The 23,602-nt window shown below is 36.2% G+C and overlaps 1 protein-coding gene across 2 annotated transcripts in view; it reads left to right on the forward strand.

Moving 5' to 3' along the window:
- The window catches only part of OLA1 (Obg like ATPase 1), a 103,974-nt gene that overhangs the window by 63,335 nt on the left and 17,037 nt on the right, over window positions 1-23,602 (forward strand). For both annotated transcript variants that reach the window (XM_087733777.1, XM_087733778.1), the window contains exon 7: window positions 108-205. In XM_087733777.1, coding sequence (XP_087589903.1) covers window positions 108-205 — 98 coding nt within the window. The remainder of the gene's footprint in view (window positions 1-107; window positions 206-23,602) is intronic.

Consider the following 23,602-nt stretch of genomic DNA (forward strand, 5'->3'; position numbering starts at 1 on the left):
TTAATTCTATTGCCTTCTCAGACGTGCCATGAGGAAAATGGTCATAAAATTAACTCAAGTTGGTATAACTTGTTTTTAAAATTCTCCTTATATATTTTCACTTCTAGATTGATGTTTTGAACAAACATTTGTTTTTTACTTCAAAACCGATGATCTACTTGGTTAACCTCTCTGAAAAAGACTACATTAGAAAGAAAAACAAGTGGTGAGTGTGTTCAGGTTAAATATCTAAATTTGTGGTTTTATTTCACATTCTTAATGGTGAATAATTCCTTGCGCATTAAGATCACCAAGGATATTAATTAAAATAGGAATAAAAACTAATGTTGCACTTGTTACTTTTGTTATTCTACCGTTGACATGCTGCTTGAGTACAATGTATATGGTGAAACCCAGAAAGAAAGTGCAGAAGAGGAAAGAATATGCTTTCCTCCCTTACATTTTTATATGAATCCGTTAACTGTAAAGAAAATAGATTTGATTTAGAAGGACTGATTTCAATAAACATATGGTTTTGTCATGTTATATAATGCTGATTGTCTGAACAACATCTTTTTCATTCCAAAGGAATGAATTGAATGCCAGAGGACTAAAGCTATGTGAGTTTCACAGAAATCTTTCAAACAGTGGCAAAATTGCACATTTTAACAGTACTCTTCTGTTTGCAGTTGGGTGCCTGGCTTCCTTGCCACTGCTTGCACTTCGCTTATGATTTACAGGCCTGTTTTGATGGGCTTTAATGCCACGAACAGCACAGGTTTTAGTCAAGTATTCCTGACATCAATATTATGACTTTAAGTACGTGATGGTTATGAAATCAATCTATCAGATAGTCAATGAACTGGATGAAGATCCAGTCCTAACATGGTAGACATATGGTGGGAATCCGCTGTTGAGAATTGCAGCATTTAGCATGTCATTGGAAGCTCTAGATGGGATAAATATTTGGTTTGTGGAGGAGGGAACATATTAAGTAGTATACAATGAAGAAAAAAATCTACAGCAGTACGTTTAGTTTAAAAAAACCAACCAAATAACAAACCTTTTCTTAGTATTCAGATCTTTAAACACTGTACTTGTGAGATACTTTGAAGATGTATAAACGTATGTTTGTGAACAGATATATGCGTGTAACTCATCCAAACAAATCAAAAGTATCTAAAGCGGAATATCTGAATTCTCCTAAAGTACACCCTCTGTTTCTCCCTGTACTTCATTAAGTACTTAGATGCACATGGTTTCAATTTTCCATTAAAAATTCTCATTTCCATATGATATCAAAGAGTGAGAAGGCTTTAAACTGAAAAATAAACATTCATAGACTGGAAGCCAAAACAATAATTAATGTCAGATGGTTAACTCCAATAAATCATTAGAATAAATTCTGTGAAATTACTGCAACTGAAACTGTCCTTTTGATACTCCAAGACATTTTGTGTTAGTATTAAAGAACAAAATTTAACCTATTTAATAGCGAACCCTCTCAGCCCAAAACACAGACTTGGGAATAAACTTGATAATCAATGTAATAATGTAAGATTTTCATATTTGGCCAAATTTTATAATTTTAAATTAATTTGTTCCTTCTTTGAATGTTGTTTGGGTATGACGATTTAAACATTAAAAGTGGTTCTACCCAAGGAAGTCTTTAAAATCAGGATAGTAGTATTTGCTCTGTTATCGTCAGGTGATTTTTTTTTTTTTTTTTCAAAGTACAAATGTTGAGATTTCCTAAGGTTTGCTATAACAGTACAGATGTGGAAGTTTGTGTGAAAATGGATGAGTCGGTTTCCCTCTCCAAAAAAAGGATCCTCGCACCTGTATTTGGATGATTACAGGTAGAGCTCGCGGGCTCTAATTGTACAGTAAATACCATTTCCCAGACCCTAATGGTAGACAGACTACTTAAGAGACGCCAGTCTGTGATTTAGCTGTCGCCAGTCACCCCATGTTTTTTGTGAGACTGGTTGTGATGATGACATAGTTAAACCCAATTGAAAGCAAATCTTTGTATAAATTGCAATTTTTAATTTGTAAAAAATCAGATGTTTGAGTTGAGGAGTCATATAATGAAATGGTTTAACTGTTTCTATTACAATTAATGATTTAGTTTTTAAAAAGTATACCCAGATCTCATGGATGTGAGTGTAATTGTAGCTGAAAGATCAAAGCCTGGGTAGCTGAGTGATGTTCCAGAAGAGAATTTACCACATAGCCATTTTCAGTACAGTTTCTGCCTCCTGCTGTTCCTATTTTCCCTCAAGCTAGCCATTGACTACCCCCTGTGCATCCCTGCTCGTAAAAAATGATTGAGGAAGTATTTGTCATGTATTTATGAGTGGGAAACATTGTGTGATAGGGAAAGGCATCTACTAGAACCAGAAAGATTGCCATTTTCTTTCATTCAGCCACTCTGCCACAGCTTTAAATCCTCTGTTTATGCAACATAGCTTTTATATTTAAGAGCAGAATAAATGTTTTCTATGAAGGATGCTAACGGTAGGCTTTTGTCATTTGTGTGGTGCAAGCAGATGTGAATGATTAGAATATATTTTACTGTTTGATGCCACTTAATTTGTGATTTTTGTTATTATTTTGAGGGGCTGAGGTTCATATTTGAAATGCAAGCCACATTTAGACTAGTCGTTCAACTTGAAAAAGTTTATTTCTGAGCTTAATTCATAATATTACTATAATAAAAGTACGGTTAATGCAGGAAACACTCAGCAGTAAAATGTTTTCATAAGACTTTTACAACTACAAAAGTGTTTAAAACGGCAAAGGAGAGGAGAGGCTTTTTGACTGTGGGTAGAGAGGAAAACTAAAATTGTCTTTGTTTTACTGGGTCACTCTTTCAGAATTAATGAACATTTTAATTGTTAGTTAAAACACGCTTACATTTAAGTGCTAACATGTTATTTTTCAATCCCAGAAAAGAAGAAAACACAGTGAAAGATAGGACTATTGTGTGTTTGAGTAGGTGTATTGACCTTTTGAAAGATGTAAAAACTGGAATGGCTCCAAGCAGTTACTTGCTGGTTTTAACAATGTTGAATTAGTCATTCAGTTGATTTATGATTAAGACCTAGCCCCTGAAGAGAAGCTGACATGGCAGCTGTGTTAGTCGCACTTGTGTTATGATCAGATGACAGTAATCATGATGTTGTATGGGGGAATCCACTGAAACCATTCTTACTACATATTGCTGTACTCTAAATGAATGCTTGAGCCCTTCTTTTAATAATTCCTAGTGGTTTTATATGGATCTAACACCTTAATGCGGTATACGTGTTTTTGAGTTTTACCATTAAAGTATTCTAAATAAGCCTATTAATTTTCAGTTAAAACTGCTTTCTGAGTCACAGGATGTCACATAAATCCAGGACATGAGATTTGTCAGCCCTTCACCTAATTAAAGGGTTACATTTTAGTCTTGCTAAAGAGGGTGCTTTTAGCGGGTCATAATATGGATTCCAATTATAAAATATATTGAGCTAATTAAGGAGCGGATGTAGTGGACCAGGCGTAGCATACTGTTCGGTTCAGTATTTTGGACTTACTCTTTGCAGTGAGCACCAGGAATACTGTATGTGTCAGAGCTGCATAAACGGATCTTTTGACTTAACTTCTCGTGTCTAAACAAGTGAATTTTTTCATCCTACGCATAGACTGTAATTTAAAGAGCTGATTATGCTGCTAAAGATTTTCTAATATCTACAGCATCATAACTAAGTCGTCTGAGACTTGATACAGATTTTTGAACATCATTTTCTTGAATATACTTCAGACTTGTTGAGTATCCAAATGTATGTTAACGTTATTTTCAAGGGGTTGTTTCTCAAAATATTATGGTAGACATTCTGTTAACAAAACTAAGTTGGGTGTTGATGGGATAGGGTACCTCTCCTGAAGTGTCTTATTCCTGTGTATTTAGAAAGGTGGCGTATATGTCATAATAAATAACCTTTTTCCCGTTAATTTTTATAGCATTTTTAGTGTTCTTAAGCTAGAAGAGGCATAATTAGGTCAGATGAAAGGTCTGTCTTTTCTGGTATCATGTTTCTGACAGGCCACTAACAGATGTCCAGGGAAGATTATAGGAACAGATTAAGCAAACAGAGTGTATGCGTCCAGCTTCTTGCAATCTGTTATTGTAGAACTGACTAAGCCAGATATGATATACTTGTGGTTAATAATTTCTGACTGATTTTTATTCGATGAATTTAGCCATTGACCTTTTGAACCCAAGTATACTTTTGGCATCCCAATATCCTGGAGCAGGGACTTCCACGGTTTAACTATGTGCTATATGGAGAAGTACTTCCTTATGCTTGTTTTGGATCTGCCACATCATAATTTCATTTGATGCTCCTTAGATCTTGTAGTATGAGAGTGAATAATCCTTTTGTATTCATCTTTTCCATATTGCTTCAGATGTTCCAAATATTAAAAAAAAAAAAAAAAGGCGGGGGGGGAGATCTGACCTGAAGAAAGAAATATCAAGGATAAAGTACAAGGAAGACTCAATAGGCCTGAGTATGAATTAATCTGCTTCACTCAGTCTTTCACTTTTAAACTAGTTAGGAAAGAAAGTTATTATCTGGTGGTAAATGGAAACTTGGTGTTCTTGGTTGTATTTCAGTGGGTACATGCCCAGTGGTAGATCTAATAGTTGTGTGTTCACCATCTCAGCAAAAGAGCAAGGCAATGTCATGTGCTGGTAGAGCAAGAGGATGGTGACAGGAGAAGAAATGCTATCCAGAAGGTTTTCATGGCTTCAGTATGCCTGTTAAAAACAAGAAAAGAAAACTGAAAAGAAACTCAACGACAAAAAAGCTCTATACTCCCAAACCTCCCCTTCCACCCTTAAATAATGTCTGATTTTAGAGAGGTCCTGGAGATACTATTTTTGTACAGACTCTTCTTAAACTGGTTAGCAATAAATATTTGATCTCTATGTAAAAAAAAAAAAAAAAAGTGAAACTTCTTCCTTAGCATTTTACCTGCATTTTAGTTTCCTTTCAAAAGGACGTTTTAAAAACCAAAAGAAATAAAGATTAATGGAAATGGTAATATTAATGTGACATACCTTGAAGCAAAACATGATTTAACAAGCAGTATAAGCATATGTATATTTAAGAATCTTAGTAAATAAATTCACAGGAAATAAAGTTAAGGGAATGAACAGCTACAGGCCAGCTCCATCTCTTTTACAACTAGGAATATGGTGACTCAATAAAAGTGTGAAACATCTCTATCTTAGTCCCACAGAAACACAATCTCCTTTTGCTGTCCACGTTTCAGCCCTTTTCAAATGCTGTCTGAAATAGATGAACTTTGCAAATTTTGCTAATAGCAAAAAAATTCCCATTCGGACCAAATACCGAAAAGTCATTCCTCTTCTAAAAGGAGGGATGCTGCTGTTAATGAACTTCTGCAGTGCAGAGACAAACAGAATTACATCACTTGGAGCAAACAGTTATTTGCAAGTACCAGTGTATTAGTCATGTAGCAAGATACCTGAGTAAGGGCAGAATGCAGTTTTCGGCTTCTGAATTACATTTATTTGCTGAATTACATTAAGTGTATATTTAAATATACTATAGATTGTACAGTAATGGATGTGTAGGCAGATAAATTCTATTCTTCTAAATATATTTGAGAATGTAGTTGATGTAGAATTCTTTAAATCATAATTATAAGGTGTAATGCCATTGTGGTATTGAGATGTTTTCTTGACATAGCTACTTAATGATTTTAAGGCTGTCTTCTATGCTGACAGATTTAGAAAATTGTAATTTTTTAAATATGTTGCACTTCTTGTTCCTGCCTTACAACGGAAATGTTTTTAAAAAATATTAAAAGATTATTTATATTATCTGTGTGTAAATGGAGTTTTGCACACACAAGTTGTGAAGTCAGATACTCAAAGTTAACAGGATACAGAATTTAGGCTTCCTGTTGCACCTTTACTGCCTGATATTGAGAGAGAGTACCTTACGGCTCAGGTTGTTTTAACTAGAGGATGGCATGTGTTTTCCATAGAGCACTTACCTACTGTAGAGGGGATAGTGTATGCAGTTTGCTTAATAAACAGTTATTCTTTATTATGTCTTACACAAATTAATTAATGAGTACAAATTCATTTATCATCCATCAGCCTAATGGCAGTCTCTTTTCTTTCCAGCATCTTTGCCTGACATTGCCAGTTGACTTCTTGTAGTCATCTGACTTGCCAATTCCAGTGACATTTTATTCAGTTGTTCTGTCTATCCCAAACTTTTTCCCCACCTTTTTCCTAGCTGATGTGCTCTCCATGGGTCTTTGCCAGATTGTCTTTCCCTCTTCTCTGATTTCATCCCATTCTTGCTGGCTCAGTTCCAGTCCAGTCCTTTGGTCTGGAGGATTTCTTTCACCAGGCTTCCTGCTTTGCTTTGCTTTCCTTTGCCTCCCGCTCTGGAGTCTGCCCCCATCTGTTTGAATGTGAATGCGTGTTGTTTGGGTAACAGCACGTGCTGGGGACATGTCTCTAAGCATGGGGAAGATGGGTCCCTGCTCTCAGCTCTGGTGTGTAACCTCGCCCCACCTTCCAGGAAAAAAAAACACCTTCCAGGAAAAGTCTAGCTTCACTCCAGTGCTCCGCTTGCGTGCAGGTGCTGTGGATTATAGAAAGAGATTAAACTGCTGAGACTCTTCAGTGTTAAATTTGGGCAGTTTTGCTACTGAGGACATGAATTTCTGATTTGGATGGACTTTCATACAAGTGCGATGGCTTATCTCTGATATTGAGTTTGCTCTGTGCCAAACGTAAAGTCTTGGCTCCTAAGCGTTAGAACAGTAAAATTTTTCAAATAAAATGTTTCTGGAATGTTTTAAGAATGGGCAATGCTGTATGGTGAAGCTTTTTTCAAAAATTTCAGTCCACCTGGTTACAACATGGCACTTATAAATAGCTGAAGTGTAGGTTGTGAAGTCAGGAAATAAAGCCTCAGTAATTTACTTAGAATATATTGAGTCTTGAAACTGGTAAAAAGTGGGGAGTGGTGGAGGGGAACCTCCTGGTTTTTGGGAAGGCCTGTCCTGGACAGATAAAGGTAGCTTCAAGCTATTCTTACAACTCCTCAAAGGCTGCAGACTGTAGAAAGCAGGATGACCAGCGTAATGAAGAACAGTTTCTGCAATGTTGTGAGCGATACATGACAGCCCAGCATACCACACCACCAGCCCAACGCAGCCGTGCCCCAGCGAGCCTCTTGTATTCTCTGAGATCATCCGGGTGCATCAAGCTGATTATACTATCAGAGTAATGCAAAAGAACTATGCATTAACACTTCATTTCAGTAAGGCTGTGCTGAGTGAAAGCAGCTATAAGTAACTTTCCAACTTCATTGCTGTGTGTATAATCCCTGTCTTACCAGCTGCATGTCATACCAAACCTCCTTTTGAACAATTCAGTTTTGCTTCCCATCTTCTGTTTCTTTTCTTCTTCTCTCTCCAGATGCTCTTCTTGGTGTTTTTATTTTTTTTTGGCTGTCATCACCATAATTTCTGAGCTGTTTATACACAGTTCTGTGGGTGCAGTTGTAACACTGAACAACCGCAGCTTTGAGTTCGGATGCTCCACCAGTTTTATAGTTGGCTTGTGTAGTCTTATGAATTGCTACCTGCTAATGACACTTTTTTTTCATCTGCCATGGCAGTTCAGACAATCAAGTAATTTGTGTGATATTTTATTTAAACACTTGGATTTTCATAGGCAAAATCTAAAGCAATAGATGCTAGCTTTCAACAAGCAAAAACTTAACTATTTATAAAGTTATCCAAACCTGTGCAGGGTAAGAAGGGGCATCTTTATTTGTATATACTGTCCGAACACTTTAGAAACTTTGTTTCTTCCTGATCTTCATTGGAATTGGGACTTTCCAGTAATTATTTTTGTCATCTTTATAAACACATGCTACTTAAGACATATAGTACTAGGGGAAGGAATAATGTGGCACTAGATTTCAAATTAATTACACAACTTTGCTTCATTCGGTGTATAGATAACATGAGCAGTGAAGAGAAGGACTTCCACAGAAAAAGCGGATATGGTGACATTGTCAAAGACAATGATGTAAACTTTGTCGCAAAATCCTTGCAATGCGACATGTTCCTGACTCTGGATGCATCGTGAGGTACAACATTCCTTTCAAACTTCAGTCTGTTTAAAACTGAAGAATGCTTAAACTGCTCAGAAACAAACCTGAGATGCAGAGATATGGCTGAGTATAGCTTTCGTTATTGCATAGTGGATATGGAGAAAGCAGAGACTAATAAATAACTGTTCTTCTTTCTTCCCAGTTAGGTGTGTAAAGGGCTTACTTCTATTTTCTGCTACTTACTTTCCACTGTTCGGGAAGCTTGTGCTTTATGCCTCAGTTTTCCTTACTATTTCCCTAAAAGCGTTGGTGCTGGTGAAACCATAGACAAAATGTTTTTGTGAAATGTTCTCTACTTTAAAATCAAGTTACCCAATAAAAATACTGATATTGTCTGGTAATTGCATATTTTTTTCTGGAATTGTATCAGTGATTTATCTCCTGAATCGTGTCTGCAAAGAAACTACGTGTTCTGTCAGTCCTCTTTTTCAAAGGCTTTCTGAATGTGCTTGGAGTGATTTAAGTGTATGTTGTACGTAGTTGTGGTCCTTCACTGAACGCCGCTGTCACAGACTTGGCTGGCTAAGCAATCTGCTGCTTGCTTGCCTGAATGCAAATTTCTAGTACTTTGAATCAATTCTTCTTTAGCATGCCTCCCTCTTGTTTATTATAGGTTAGAGCATAGCTTTTGGCAATGTATAGTCAAGCAACCTATATTAGTTTTACTTGCTACTAAATGAGTTTGGAAATTTTCAGGAGCTTAATATCTTTTTTGATACTCTCAAGTGAGATTTTTAGCTTCGAAGTGTCTCATCTTGCTTTTTATGGCTTATGTTTTTAGATTCAGACTAGCTTCTGTTTTGGAGAATAGGCACCTCTCTCTCATAGTACTCTGAGCCAGTGAAGTCTTAGACACTGAAATGGAAAAAGTGAAGGAGAAACAATGTTTTTCTCACTTGTCTTTGTTACAGAATGGAAGAAAGGGGAAGGGTAAGCAACTTAAGAACCCAGCTTTTATATTGAGGACCAGATTCGGTAATTTACAGTATGTTCCAGTCCGGGGTTTTTAGTCCTGAGCATCATCAATGCTACCCCATCAACAGGTCCTCAGGGATTTTGGAGAAGACTACGGTACTAACCACCGTATCAGTGCTGTCATCCCTCTACAGTATCATTACCTCAGATGCAGATTTCAAATCCTACTTCCAATAGTAAATAGTTCAGTAGTGATTTCAGTCATACTCATTTTAGACTAAAGCAGTTTGGCTGTGCATGTAAGCCGGTAGATGTTTGTGTCAAAATCCCTTTCACATTTCAAGTTCCTGATGAGAAACATCGTTACTAATGAAGTAGAACACTTTCTGTTTCCTTACTCTTTTGTGTTGTATTACAAGCACAGCCACCTCCACTGCAGTGATTTTTGGATGTAATAATATTGATGAGAGAAAGAGAAGGAAGTAAGGTGAAATAGTCTACTCAATTCAATTTCCCAGGGATAAAGATTGTTCTTTGATTGAAAATGAGTGTCTAAATCTACTTGGAGAAGACGAGCTCTGTTCTGCTGCATGTTTCTGTTTATTGTTGACTTATACAAGTATTTTATATCTCCTTTGTGATGCAAGTTACAAAGGTCCAGTTAAACTTTTCTCATTGCGGTTAAAATGCTATCTGCTAATACGCTGTAACTGAATCAAGTTACCTTTTTCTGCATATTGGAACCTCAGGAGAATTTTGACAGGGAACGAGGGGTAGAGACTGATCTACATATGCCATGGTTTGGTTTATGAGCTCAAAGAATAACTTGAATTTGTCCCATTAATGAGCAGGTCTTATCCTAGAAAGTAGGATTTTATTTTTTTTTAAAGGGGGGTTTTGCCCTTCTTTGCTTTGTGAATCAGCTGATAGAGAATTGTGCAAGAGATTATTATTCTTGATAGCAGTTGTTTATTCTTAAGTTATTGTATATTAAGTTATTTATTATTACTGATTATTATTAATTTATTGAGCCCTGTGCCTTTCGGAATGAATGAGCATTGTTAGCCTGTCTTTGTCAACAAGACAACATAGAAACAGAAGTTGTGCATAGTCCAGAAAGAAAATGAAGTACTCTTTCAAATCAAGGGGAAAATAGATACTATGGGTATGTGTCCCCAGCTTTTAACATCTGTTGGGTCGTTATGATTCTATCTGACATGGCATTTAAAAACCACCAGTTATTTTTGTGTGGGTCCTATTGAGAATTTGGAAGACGGAGATGAAGGCTTTTGAATGACTGTAGAGAGGCGGGTGGCTGTGGTCTCATTTCGTGCAATGGGAGCAATGTGAGTAGCTCCTTCTCTGTGTGAGGATCTGATACCTCCTTGCTGCTTGTAACCAGTAGTTTTTGAGAGAAAAGACAGTCTTTCAGTCTCATGGTAGGACCATCCACCATTGTACTAACTGGCAGATGAGCTTTCACTTCAGAATTTTTTTAAGCAAAAAACCCCCCTGATAATATTGCCTTCTATTCTGAAATAACAAGAGAATTATTTGTATTGCTTTTGCAAAAAACATCTGTATGGGGAAATTTGGATTGGGCATTGCAATCAGTATCACTATAATAGTATCTTAAACAATGTCCAAGTTAGTAAGTTTCCTTTTGTAATCTGTTACTCAGTATTGATGTATGTGGTTTGCAAACAAGTACACGTAGGTACCTCTAAAATTCTGCCCATTGAATTTGTCTGTCTGGATCATGTCTTGAAACGTTTCTTGCTATCACATGCTACAGAATTCTGTTAATCTCTCTAAGTTCTCATAGTTGAAGTTAATTTTATTTCACCTACCATTCCTTATCTCACTGAAGTTGATATTTGAGATATTTATAGGGTCTGGAAACACTACTCATCCTGAAATCGTTCTTCATGAATGGTCTACAGCATCTCCATTCTCTGGGGGAATATTGTATGAATTATTATTCTGTTTTCTACAAATAGGGGCTAAATGGGAACATCAGCCAATCAAAAATCATTCATTATAAATAGAAAAAAAAATGTTTAAGAAGGAAAATTCTTTTATACAATTGGAAATATAGGCTGCTGTGGCTTTGGCACCCATTTTTCAAGGTTACAGAGTTTCAAGCTCTGAAGTAAATTCTTTGTTTCACAATTGACAGACACATTTTTCGTTGACGATTATTTTGAAAATGGGATGCATTTTGTTTTGGTTTTTAAATAGTTTTCCTTTTAATTTTATAGTTATTTACAGCCCAATTTTATGTATTAAGTATATGGAAATATGTTTACACTTAACTGCTTGTTTTTCCCAAGAAATATTGCTTACCTTCCAAAATTTTGGCAGAGTATTTTATTTTCACAACTTGAGTTTCGTCTAATGACTAATACTAATGACTGATGTTCAAATGCTGATAGTCACTAGTTCTACAATGAATAGAACCATGTATCCTTGTTTTGAAACCAGGAATAGGTGCTTCTTCATGTTCAAATTGGAGAGGAAAGTTCGTAGGTTATATATGTTTAATGGAAGAAATGTCAAATGAGGCGTTTGTTACGGGTATCTTATTATCCGTTATTACCAGTGCTTGACCTTAATTATTGTTAATTTGGAGAAAAGTTAAATAAAATAATGTTTGGGATTTACTGTGCTCTGGAAATAGTTTCTAGAGCCTGAAGAGATGTTTAGAAGATAAATATTTGAAAGAGAGTAAGTGCATGTGCTGGTTTTGTACTTCATTGAGTTGAACAATGAAAATGCATTAATCAGATTCACTGTATATCAAGTCTTACTCTTGTTCTCATGCACTGGCACAGTGTTACACTTCTGAAGTGAAAATGTATTTAAATCCAAACAAATGGCTTTTATTAAAAAACAAAAGAAAATCTTGCACCTAATACATTGAAAACCTGCACAATGTTGTCAATCTAAAACATGTGATGGTTCTTCCAGCTTATGTTTTATTTCAGAGGCTCATTAAATCCATACCTGTTTTTATTTAATAAAATCTTTATGTCCCAGGATACTCAGATTAATGAAGTGTGCGTGCATGTGCACGCGTGTTCAGTTTCCCATAGGATTTTCTAAATTATTATTATTATTTAAAAATAACTTTATGGAGGGTAAATGTTTGTCTTTGGCTCCCTCTATCTGCCTGTTTCTACTTGTCTTTGTGAATTAATGCTTTTTCATAACTCAATCCATCAGAGAGGTTGGAATCAGCAGATTAGATTTCTGCAAGTGTTCCAGATAGGCGTTTGGTTAAATAAATAAGTACATAAAAATATGGTAGAGACATGGAGGACTAGTAAGGAATTTAGTTATGCAGGCTTAAAAAACAAGTTTAATGTCTTTGTGCTTAGTATACTTATGAAATATTTTTCCATTCCAGTCAAAGTCTAATTTCTCTATTAGGTTTTCCATAAAGATACAGCTATATGCTCAAAGTATATTAAACAGAAACATGGTTTTAGCTGCCTGTCTTGCACTAGCGTGTGGTTGTGTGACAGCCTTTTGTTTCTCATTTCTAGTTATGTTAGTACCCTATTGACATAGAAGGTAACTAGATTGTTCTATTAGTGATTTCTGACAAACAGAAATGATTTGATATGCTAAAGCTATTTCTGACAGAAGATATAAAGTTTTGACAAATGTGCATGGCACAGCAAGTGTCCAATTCTAAAGAGCAAAATAAATGCAAACCACCATTATGGGGAACACAAACAGCCTGAAAGCAAGTTATCAGTAAGCAAATAATTGTTGAACTGTTATGAATGGAATAGGATGTTGAAATAGGGCATGATTGGCTGATGTTACATATGTCCTTGATTACCTTCCTTGTGCTTTTATCCTAATAAGTGACATTCTTTGTATTCCCTTGGATGGCTAGACAGTCTGACACTGAAAAAGAATAAATATTGCATGTGGTACACATTAAGCTGTCATCTAGGACAGCATTTATAAAAAGTAACTAGAAAAATTCATAAGAAATTCTGCAGTGCTACAGTTTCCTGGCTCCAGTCATAATTGTCAAAGTTCTTGACACATTCAGGTCTTCTGAAATGATTTGGGTTTACAGTTACTTGGTGTATGAATAATTATTAAGGATTCATTTTCTCTGATGATGCAGACTGTTAATGTTAGTTCTCAAAATGTTGCATTTTCATTAAAGGCCATGTAGTAGTAAAAAAAATGCAAGTGTGGTATATGTAGCTAGTCCTCTTGCAGAAGTCAGAACCAGGAGATGTATATGTATAAAATAAAAGTAACTGATAAAATTAAAAAGCTCTTTTTTCAAATGCTCTCTTTGAATCTTGGTGGAAGATCCATTATGAGCATGCATTGTTACTATTATTCTACTTTGGAAATAGACCTAATTTTTTGTGTAAAATATCAGTCTTCTGTTTTTCTTCACTGACTTGAAATTAAGACTCAAAAGCAACATAGCAGGATATCATCATCTCTGCAAGGGCAATGGAGGAAAACGCTTTTGAACTATCTAGGCTGATGAGTTAGTGTTTCAATGGTAATTATTTTAATCTTTAATTTTGCGAAGAGGAAAGTGTAGTAGTTACAATCTTCATACTCTTTAAGTCTCTGAATTTCTTGTGATGACTGTGTGTTGACCAAGAAATATTCAATGGCTCCTTTGTCTTTCCACGTATTTGTCTATTGTCTAACGTAATACCATGATATAACGTATACCATGATACTCTCTGGAGTTTGACACAAAACTTCGCTATAAATATTTTAAAGGCTTCTTACAGCTCTATCACTGCCCATGTCAGTGGAGCATTCTCACTGTATACTGTATTCATGGTATGATCCGGGTTTGCTGCAAATGAAAACAGAGTCGTCTTCCATTTGTGGGTACATGTCTCTCCACTTGTGACAGTACTGTCTAACTCATGTGATCATTTTTTTTTATTATTTTACTGAATTAAGAATACCCCGTAAGGAAAAATAGCCTGTTACCACATCATCAAGTTACTTGAGGGCTAATGTAATTTTATAGGTGACATTGTACTTATTCTCATCCCTCTTCCAAGTAGCGTATAATTTACAAGACCTCATTGTGAGTAGCTTGGAATGGGAAAATAGAGCCATTGGCTCTTTCATAAATTTGCATTTAATGTTAATTGAAAAGCCTTAAAATAGTTCTTAGAACAGGGTTGGAAAAAATGTGTGTTCATGGGAACAGAAAAAGCTGAAACACCTGTTTGTGTTGAAGAAAGTTTTCTCCAAGTATAACACTGCTCAAATGTTACAGGTAACTGTTAACTCTGTAGACCACTACAGAGTGCAAAATATTTGCCCAACTGGTAAATTGAACTGTAAGTCCCACTGTGGGAAATTGCTTTGCTGTGCTCCAAACAGCAGTTATCTTAGTAATTGTACCTGAATTCTTTTGTGGCTAATAGACAGTTGATGTCCTTCTTACCATGACAGAATTATTTTATTGCAATATTATTAATTATAAAAATTTTAGGTAAGACGTGTTTGTGTAATTGAAGATGGGCTGAGTATGATTTTTAATTGGTGCCCTGAGAGCACCGGTTTTTGAGTTGCGAATGTGCATAACCCCGCATTTCACATTCTAAACCGGCGCTCACAACAAGGAGCTTATCAGAGCAAATTGTCTAGTCCATCCCCTTCCTCACTCAAAACCTAATGACCCTTTATCATCATGGTTTAGATTGCTGGACACAGATGTGAGAAAATACAAGTAATCTACAGGTAACTACAGTAGCTGCACTGATGTTCTCAGAGAACTGACTGCTGGGAAGATAAAAAGCTTCCCACAGAGCCTGTGACTTTCCAGCAGCAAAGCACATCATGAGCTCATACATGAAGTTTTATTTGCTGAAGATTCACAATAAGATGCATTAGGACATTCAGCAGGGTCCCTTCTTAGATGAGCACAAGAATTCAGTGAGGTTGTTAGTTGATGCACTAGTGCATGGCTTCACACTAAAACTAGAAAGTCCAACAATACCAATAATGTTTCTTTTTGAGAACATCACAAACTACAGCCGTAATATGATATTGATGTTAACCTAGTTTGTTCCTTGATAGTAAATGATCTAATGTCGTTGGACTTTTTTTTTCTTGTTACGGAAAGTATTCAGGTGGGAAGCAAATGTTCTTTAGGGAAAAAAAGCTGCTGGCTTTTGAAATACAGAGTTAGCAATACATGTAGGTATGAAGGTAGAAGTGAAGTCTTATATGGAAAGACTTGTGTATGATTAATTACCGTCTTTTTTCTTAGCATTTTCTGTTGTAATCATGAAGTAGATCTAAAAATATCTGTGTATGTGATTCGATACTTTGCCAAGGAATGGGAAGGAAATAAAATATTTTTCAGATAAATTTCATGTACCTTAAGGTTAAGAAGGTAATGATCTTGTTTACTGCTTTTTAAATGGTTTTTGTAATTGAAGAAGCTGCTATAATACAGGCTTTATTTTTTAATGATTCAGTAGGGCTGAAATGTATCTATTAAACCAGATGGGAATGATCAATGTGAATCAGTCTGTCTGCACGTTCATTCTCTTCTGAAGTAACTGAAGTATAAACACAGTTACTTACATAGAAAAAATAATTTGGATGCTGAAATGCATTTTCTGCCTGTTTTTTTAAATCATCTGAAAGTTTTGGGTTTGTGGGGAGAGAGATGACATGGCATGAGAGGTATTGGTCCTCCAAAAATAAGGATCCACGGAGGGTGGGATTAATTATTAAGCACGCAATAAGCATTATAGTGGTGGTCTTTACAGAAAATGCTAATCCTGCAAAAAGCCTAAAACCCAAGCCAAACAAAAACTCTGAACAGCCCCTTCCCAGCCAGAAAGAAATAAAAAATAAATCCCACAAACAACATCCCCCCTCCTCTAGTAGTACTAATGAGACAGACTTATGACTGTTTTTTAATTAAAGTCCTTCCACCCTCTTCGGTCACCCTCAAGGCTTCTGTGTTCCGTTACTGATCTTGGGGAGTTACTCCATTGGGATTCAGTGCTGCAGCCGGTGGTGGACCTTTGAGCAAGAGCAGGCAGGGCTGGCTGTAAGGCTGTGGCTCTCAAGCTGAGCCAGTGACCGTAGCAGCAGTCTCCTTAATCTTCTGTTCTATCATTGATCCTCCATGAGCAGAAACTACAAGACACTGTGAAAACTATATGCTGTTTGCTCTTCATCATTGCCACTTGCCCCTGTTCCACTTTTTTATGCCCATTTTCCAGCTTATGCCGACCTGAATAGTAACAAGCAGAACTCCATATTGCAGGGCCCAACAGACGCTTTCTAGGAAATTATTTTCAGTGATTACGCATACCTTTTGGTTCACGGTAAAGACATGCAAAAATATTTTCCCCTTTTCACTAGTAAATAGGAGCTATAAGAAAAGATATATATATTCTCTTGTTCTATTTTGTCTCTTGATTGAGGAAGACAAAAGAAGCAAAGGTGTATACATATTGTAAGATTGATCTTCCCCCCCTTCTTTTTTAAATCTTAAGATTAATTATAATGAAATCCATGTACAAATTGCAGAAAACACTTGATATATCCTTTTTATGATATATACTGTGTTTCATGTTCTACAGTGGCTTTAATTCTCAACTACAGTAGACATACGGAAAAATAGAAAAAACGTTGGCTGTTGCAAAGTTTTGTTTGAGCTTTTTAAACTGAGTGATTAGCAGAAATAATGACCCTGTCAGCCTTAATCACATTAAAATGTGGTTAACATCATTTAATTTTTTCCACTTAATATGCGAAAATTTCCAGTAGATTTGCAGTGAAGGCCATTGAAATTCCATTAGAACAAGAATAAAAATTTCAGGCATCATTTATTCAGAGAGGGAATAAAGGTCTCGACTGAAAACTGCTGAATCTTTTTATTAGGGAAACTATGAATCATTGCATTGAGCAGTACCTTCAGCTTCTATAGTACTGAATCTGGGTTGCTTCTGAATGAGTGAAATGCATTTGTAGTGTGGTGCTTTTCTGAAAATTGCAGCATGTAAGTTTTGCACAAATTCAGTAAGTGCTTTCTCCGTAAAGGATTATTACGTAGTATTTTATAACTGCTGTAGAGCCGGGGAATTACTTCTGGTTTAGGCATCTCATTACTGCTAAGTTCCATACTTCACATTATTTTCATTAAAACATGTTAAAATGTAGTATCCTTTTTCTGATTGACCTGTAATGTATAGTTGTGGTTTCTATGTGGCAAATAGCAAAATGAGGACATGTGCAGCTACAACTAGAATATTAAGTCATATCCTCCTGCACTCTTGGCATTTCTTGTCGGGTGCTCCACAAGTATGTGCCAAAGTACAGCGTACAATAACTATATGAATGTGCTTGAAAAACTATCAACTGCATCTTTTTCTGAGAGGAATTTCTCTTTCTAGGAAAGATGCAATGTTCGTTAGCTTTACCGTGTTTCAGTCTTATCTAGTTAGGTTCCCATTTTTCGTCCTCTGCCTGTGTAAAGAGAAGATTTCATCTGATAAGTGGAGGCACTAGAAGTACAACTGTATGTTCTGTGCTTTTCTAGACTCTAACGAAGGACTTGTGTTGAATACTTCTTTAAAACAAATACTACTGTATGTATCTGATAAAATATAATTCCTTTATCAAATTGTTTTTGTGTCTCTGGTACTTAAGTAACTATACAGTGGATTGGGTTTTTTTGTTTTTTAAATTTGTATTTTGTTCCTGAGCCTAGTTCATTTCAGCTTATTACATAATTACTTTGTCCTGTTTCTAGTGGGAAAAATCATTAAAATGCATTGGATTTGTGCAGAACAAATTTTAAAATTTCAGTATTTGTATGATTTATTTTTTAAACAAAATGTAAGGAAGTGCAGTGGTAAATATTTAATGTGGTGCTAAATACTGTGAGATACACAGCGGTTAAGGAATTTTTCTTTGAAATAGCTGTTACTAAATTTAAGAATTGAGCAGACCTAACAGGAATTTGGATCCAAATGTACCTCTGTATGTTGAGGAATGAAGGAAACTGAGTAGGAGGTGGGTCCCTGGCCAGGGCCAGAACTGTTAACCCCGCAAATGAGATAAAAGAAAGTAGGAGTGTGGGAGTGACTGAAAGCCAGGGTAGGAGGGAGGTGCAAATTGAATGAAGATGTGTAAGTTTTGGGGGTGGCATTTGAAAGCATCTTGCTAAAGAGCTGTTGTACCAGGATGGAAAGCTTTGAAGGCTGGAGAAAGACACTGAGAAAAGAAACCAGAGTGAGCAACAGAATGCAAAGAACTGTTGGATGGGATGGGAAAGTGGCTGCATTTTAGGAAGAAGGGTCAGAAGAGACTGTACTCACTACATTTTTCTCCTTACAAAGCACAGCATGAAATTCAGAGGTAGTGTCTCTTTGTTTCTCTTCTCTTAGCAAGTACCTGACATCTTCTAGTAGAACACCTTACCTCTTCCCAGCTTCTAGTCCATTGAGGGGCAAATGCTCACTGTTTGTAGCTCCATTAGCTCAAAGATAGGTTTGCGTAGTGGCTATGTAATGAGTACATTGAGTTTAGAATTTAACATGTTTATTGGTTGCTTTTTAGAAATTGGAAATTACATACAGCTATGTTAAGGGTCTTAACGTTGTAATGGGAAACACTTTGAAATCAGAAAATGTCAGAATGAAGGTTGCCAATGCATTTCAGAATTCATGTCCTGCCCCAAAGGGTTGTCTGCTCATGGGTGGACCGAACGGATCCCTTTCCTTTACAGCCAACCTTGTCTTGGTCCGTGCAAAGGACAAGCTTGCTCTTGAGGATGCAGTAGGGTTGGGTAGGATAGGACACTTGTCTTGATGGGATTCCCTTCCTCTGGAGCAGAACTTGATACTGACTTGGAACTGGAGGAAGACAAGGGATGGCTTTGTGTTAAAGGCATTTTACATGCCTGGAGATTTGGTGATGGAGAGCTGGACTTTACTTCTGTCTCTTCTAGATTTCTGTGTGTGATGCCAAGTAAGAAACTTCCATTAAAATTTTCACACATTTTTTAAATAATCATATTCTTCATTTTCTTCATATGACCAATTAGGATAATGAAGTCCAGTGTTCTCATTAGTGCTATTTTAAAAATGTGTACCTTGCCCAACTCTTGAAATAAATTACTGCCAAGCTGTGGTACAAATACTGCAGCCACCTCTTCTGCCTTGCCCGTGCTCTCCTCATGAGTGGTACCGGTACCTATACCTGGAATTATGGGATAGTTTTGACTACTATTACGTTTTATTTTGGAAGAGAAGAACTCATTAAAGTCTAGTTTACCAAGAGTTTGAGTTCTGAAGTCTAGTTTTCCAGGAGTTTGAGTCTTGTTTCCTTACAACAGTGATTCCTAATTTATACTCACTCTTTAAAATAGAGTGACATGGTGCACTGAACAGCAGGTAGCATCATATTCTGTGGCTCAGGAGGACTTTCTGCATGATCATCAGTCTGCCAACCTACTGCTGCTGGTCAGCTGGCTAGCCTCAGCCAAGTCGCATACGTGGTGATTGAGTTCTTCGTGCCCTTTCCCCAGTGGAGGCATGGTTTTTACAAAACATGTAGGAACTTGATTTGTATGAAATTGAGACCTCTTTGTCCCCCTTTTGCATTTCTGCATAGCCTTTATGTACTTCTGAATTCACAAAGTGTAGTGCTTCCTTGTAACTATACGATAATCCCTAAATTACTGTCATCCCTCCTCTGCATTCAGTATAGAACCAGTTATTGTTGGTAGCTACACAGTATAATGACTTTCATAAATTAATTAAGTTTTGGGTTTTTTTAACAGTAGCTGATTGTTTTACACTTAGTATTGGGAGGCTGTTCACAGGACCTTGCTGCTGCCTTTGGTTGAAAATGTTCTGCTAATTTCCAGCCTACGTTTTTCCACAGCTGGCTTATTTCATTGGTGGATCTGGCAGCTTTGTCCTGTCGATTAAATCGTATCTTATCTAATTGGTGTTTACCTCCAGTACTTATTTAAAGCAGGCATTACCAATTTTCTGTCTGTCTCTGTCATTTACGTAAGGTTCCCATTCTTCTGATAATCTTAGACCTGTTCTGAATTTGGCTGACCACAGCTGCACATAGTAGTCCACACGCTTTCATGAATACCTTACATGCAGACATAATGCATCCTGTTGAACAAAGGGAAGCATTTCCAGTAGGATCTGTAGATTACGTTTGCCTTTGTTGCATTGTCTTGGTGGCTTAGAGTTGCTCTGAAGAAGACCAGCACATCATGGTCCCCCTTCTATGTCACTTCCAATTGATGATGACGATGATGACTTTTCTTGAGGAAATGTCTGCTGCTCTTGTATCGAACGTAAACTTTGCATGCAGCTAAATGTTTGTGTCAAGGTCATTACTGTATTTAAATAAGATTGGTCCTAAGTTTGATCCTTGTGAAACTTCATTAACGATATTCTTAAACACCAATTTGTTCTCCTCTTAACAGATCCAGTGCATTACTCAGTACACAGTCTGTACAAATCCAGTTCCACCTCTTCTCTGGCTGAATGAGTAGTTTCACACACAGCACACTATCAAATACTGTATAGATGTATTTCTCCTGCATAGAAAATCATATGACATATCAATGAGAGAATGAATTTATCAAGGCATGCTTTATTTTTTCCTTTAAACCAAATTACTTGTGTTTACCAAGGTTATTTTCTGTGATCATTTCTTCTTTGGTGTCATTGCTCAACCAAACTAAGTCTAAAACAGCATTGTATCTATCGATTAAGTGACTCTTTGGTGGAGAAATGAATAGACTATCATGTCCTAGAATAACTGCCTGCTATGATTTTGTAGTATTTTTCCTTTGGCTAGGTCTGCTTTTAACCATATATTACTTACTAGGGCTCTTGCCTGTTGAGCAGGCCTTTTCCAAACCTAAATTCTGTGTCGCTTCTAAAATAGAAGAGGAATCCATTTGAGCATTAAAATAGGAATGGTGCTTTTCATTGGTTATTGAAACTTTTCTTACAACTCGTGCTAAAAGAGTGTGATTGCTTTAAGCAAATAAACAGTGTTTTTAATGGTAAGAAAACATCTGGATGCAAGTTGAATAATTCACAACTTCACTGTTGCTTTGAGTGTATGTATTATTTTAGTCTTCAATTGCATGATTGGGTGAAGTGTTTTCAACTGCTATTTTGGATAGAAAGGATGAATATACAGAAAGTAGAAATCATTTTATGGAGACTGTTAAAGGTCAGGATTTTTTTTTTTACTTGGGAGCTGATTAATGTTTTAAATAAATTTTTAATGACAATGCACAGGTCATAGGTTTTTCTTTTTCAGTGTAACTGCAGATCAGACCACATTCCTTATAGTATATCCCGTGCATATTTGAACTACTTTGAAAAAGTGAAATGATGTGATGTTTAGCTACAGAGAAATGTCAAAAACAATGCATTTATATGATATGAAAGATTTGCAAGTGCAAGCTAGCAATTGATAGTAATATTATAATTAGCTGTTTATACAGCCTGTTTTTTATTCATGAACATTTTCATTTATGTTGACAACTATCACGTATGCCACCACACATGGAGCCTTTTCTTTACTCAGAAGAGACTGAACATGAATTAGTATGTTTTTGGGCTTATGTTCTGACTTTCTATTGAAAAATGATTTCTGGGCCAAGTCATAAAAATTAAACTAGCTTGCATTTCAGATTTGGCTTTTTGATCCTATTGTTGTTAGTGCTAGTGTTTGTAAGGGTAAAACATACCACGGAGCGCTGTGACATCAAGGTGGAACTTCTTTTCAGTCAGATAATTTTTTGTTGTTAAAACTGCTGGGGGCATTGAAGGCATCCTAGTTCCATAGTTGATAAGAAAATGAAGATAGGTAAACTAGTAGTTTTATAATAAATCAAATTTTAGCTTTGTGTTTGCAAATAAAAATGTTTTGTACACACCCACCCACAGAATAAGAGTATTTATTTCTGACAGAAATTTACTTTGTCATTCCGTTTTCAGCCATAAAAATCTTCATGTCTAACAGATCCTTTACAGTCCGTCAGATAAATGGAGCATAATTCCAGACACTGATCCAGATACTTATTCCTGCTTCTGAAAAAAATCAAAGTTAGTGTTCCCCTAGGACAAGTATATTTTCATAGATGATTCAGATATTGTTAATTTTTTTTTCATTTCACCACAGTTTAGACAGGTAAACAGACTGTGTCTGTAGAATTGCACATTTTTGTGACAGCTTTTCAAATTAGTGAAGTGCATTTCATACAAGGCTTCTCTGCGCACTGTGAAAATCCCTAACGCATTTAGTGTTTTACTTGGGCATGGACATGTTCATATGACAGTACAGTATATGCTGTTGCATTTATTAGACAGTATTTTGGGGAAATGTATCAGCAGGAGGTAAGACTGGGACACACCACATAATTTTACATAAGTAACTTAGGCACTTAAGGTCAGGGTTAGTTTCTAAAGCAGCCTATGAAAAGGGGTGAGAGAAGATGCCTTTTAAGAAGAAAGTGAGAACAGGAGCCATAATTTAAGTGCTCTGAATTGCCCTCGGAAGAGTCTCCTGCTTCATTAACTATATAGGGAGCAGAGCGAGATTAGGTATCTAAATCAGGTGTCTGAAATTAAGCCTTGTATTCTTTGAGTTGCTGTAGTTTGAATATTAACCATTCAACTAAATAACTCTTTCATTGCTATAATGAGAGTTTAGATGATGTTCTCCCTCTGGATAAATATCAAAGTTAATTTCTGATTTATTGAGTACGGTATTCCAGCCTAATAACAAGTTTGATCTTTTCTTCATCAAAAAACTCCCCACAACTTAGTCCAGTATTGCCAGCTTCTGTGGTTCTTATTACTAGTCTCGTTAAAATTGTTTCTTAAAACGTCACTTGTAGTATTGTGTGATCACAAAACGTTAGTGTTTGGTAATGGTCCAAGGGGGTGGGGGGAATAAGCAGGGTTTACTATTTTAAATCTAATGCTCTTATTGTGGTAATATTTGACTCTTGCAATTTTAATACTTATATAGTTTAACAACTGATGGAGGGAGAAAGAGAGCATTCATGTGAATTCTGTGGTCTCCAGAGGCTCAGCAGTTAAGATCACACAGACTAATTTTGGAGAACTGAGGAAGGTGTCTCCATCTATCATGTGTGAGCAGGAGAGGATATTTCATTAAGAGAACTGGGGGGGAATATTCTGACCCAGTTTGTTTAGGTTTCATTAAATTGTTCTTTGACAGCGAAAGCCCAAACTAACACGTGTTGTAGTTTGCATTTGTGTTACTCATTGCAGATTTTTAATTACCACCAGTGGAATATATTCCCAATTACTCTTTATAGCGTCTTATTTCAAATGTTGTCTTATTTCAAATGTTGTTAGTATATATTTATTTCATTACACAGGAGTTTTATGTAGATCATATATTTTGTTTTGGAGTATGACCTTGTA

Source organism: Nipponia nippon, unplaced genomic scaffold, assembly GCF_047370975.1.
Source record: "Nipponia nippon isolate SJK-2023a ecotype South Korea unplaced genomic scaffold, ASM4737097v1 scaffold_5, whole genome shotgun sequence".
In the NCBI taxonomy this organism is placed as follows: domain Eukaryota; kingdom Metazoa; phylum Chordata; class Aves; order Pelecaniformes; family Threskiornithidae; genus Nipponia; species Nipponia nippon.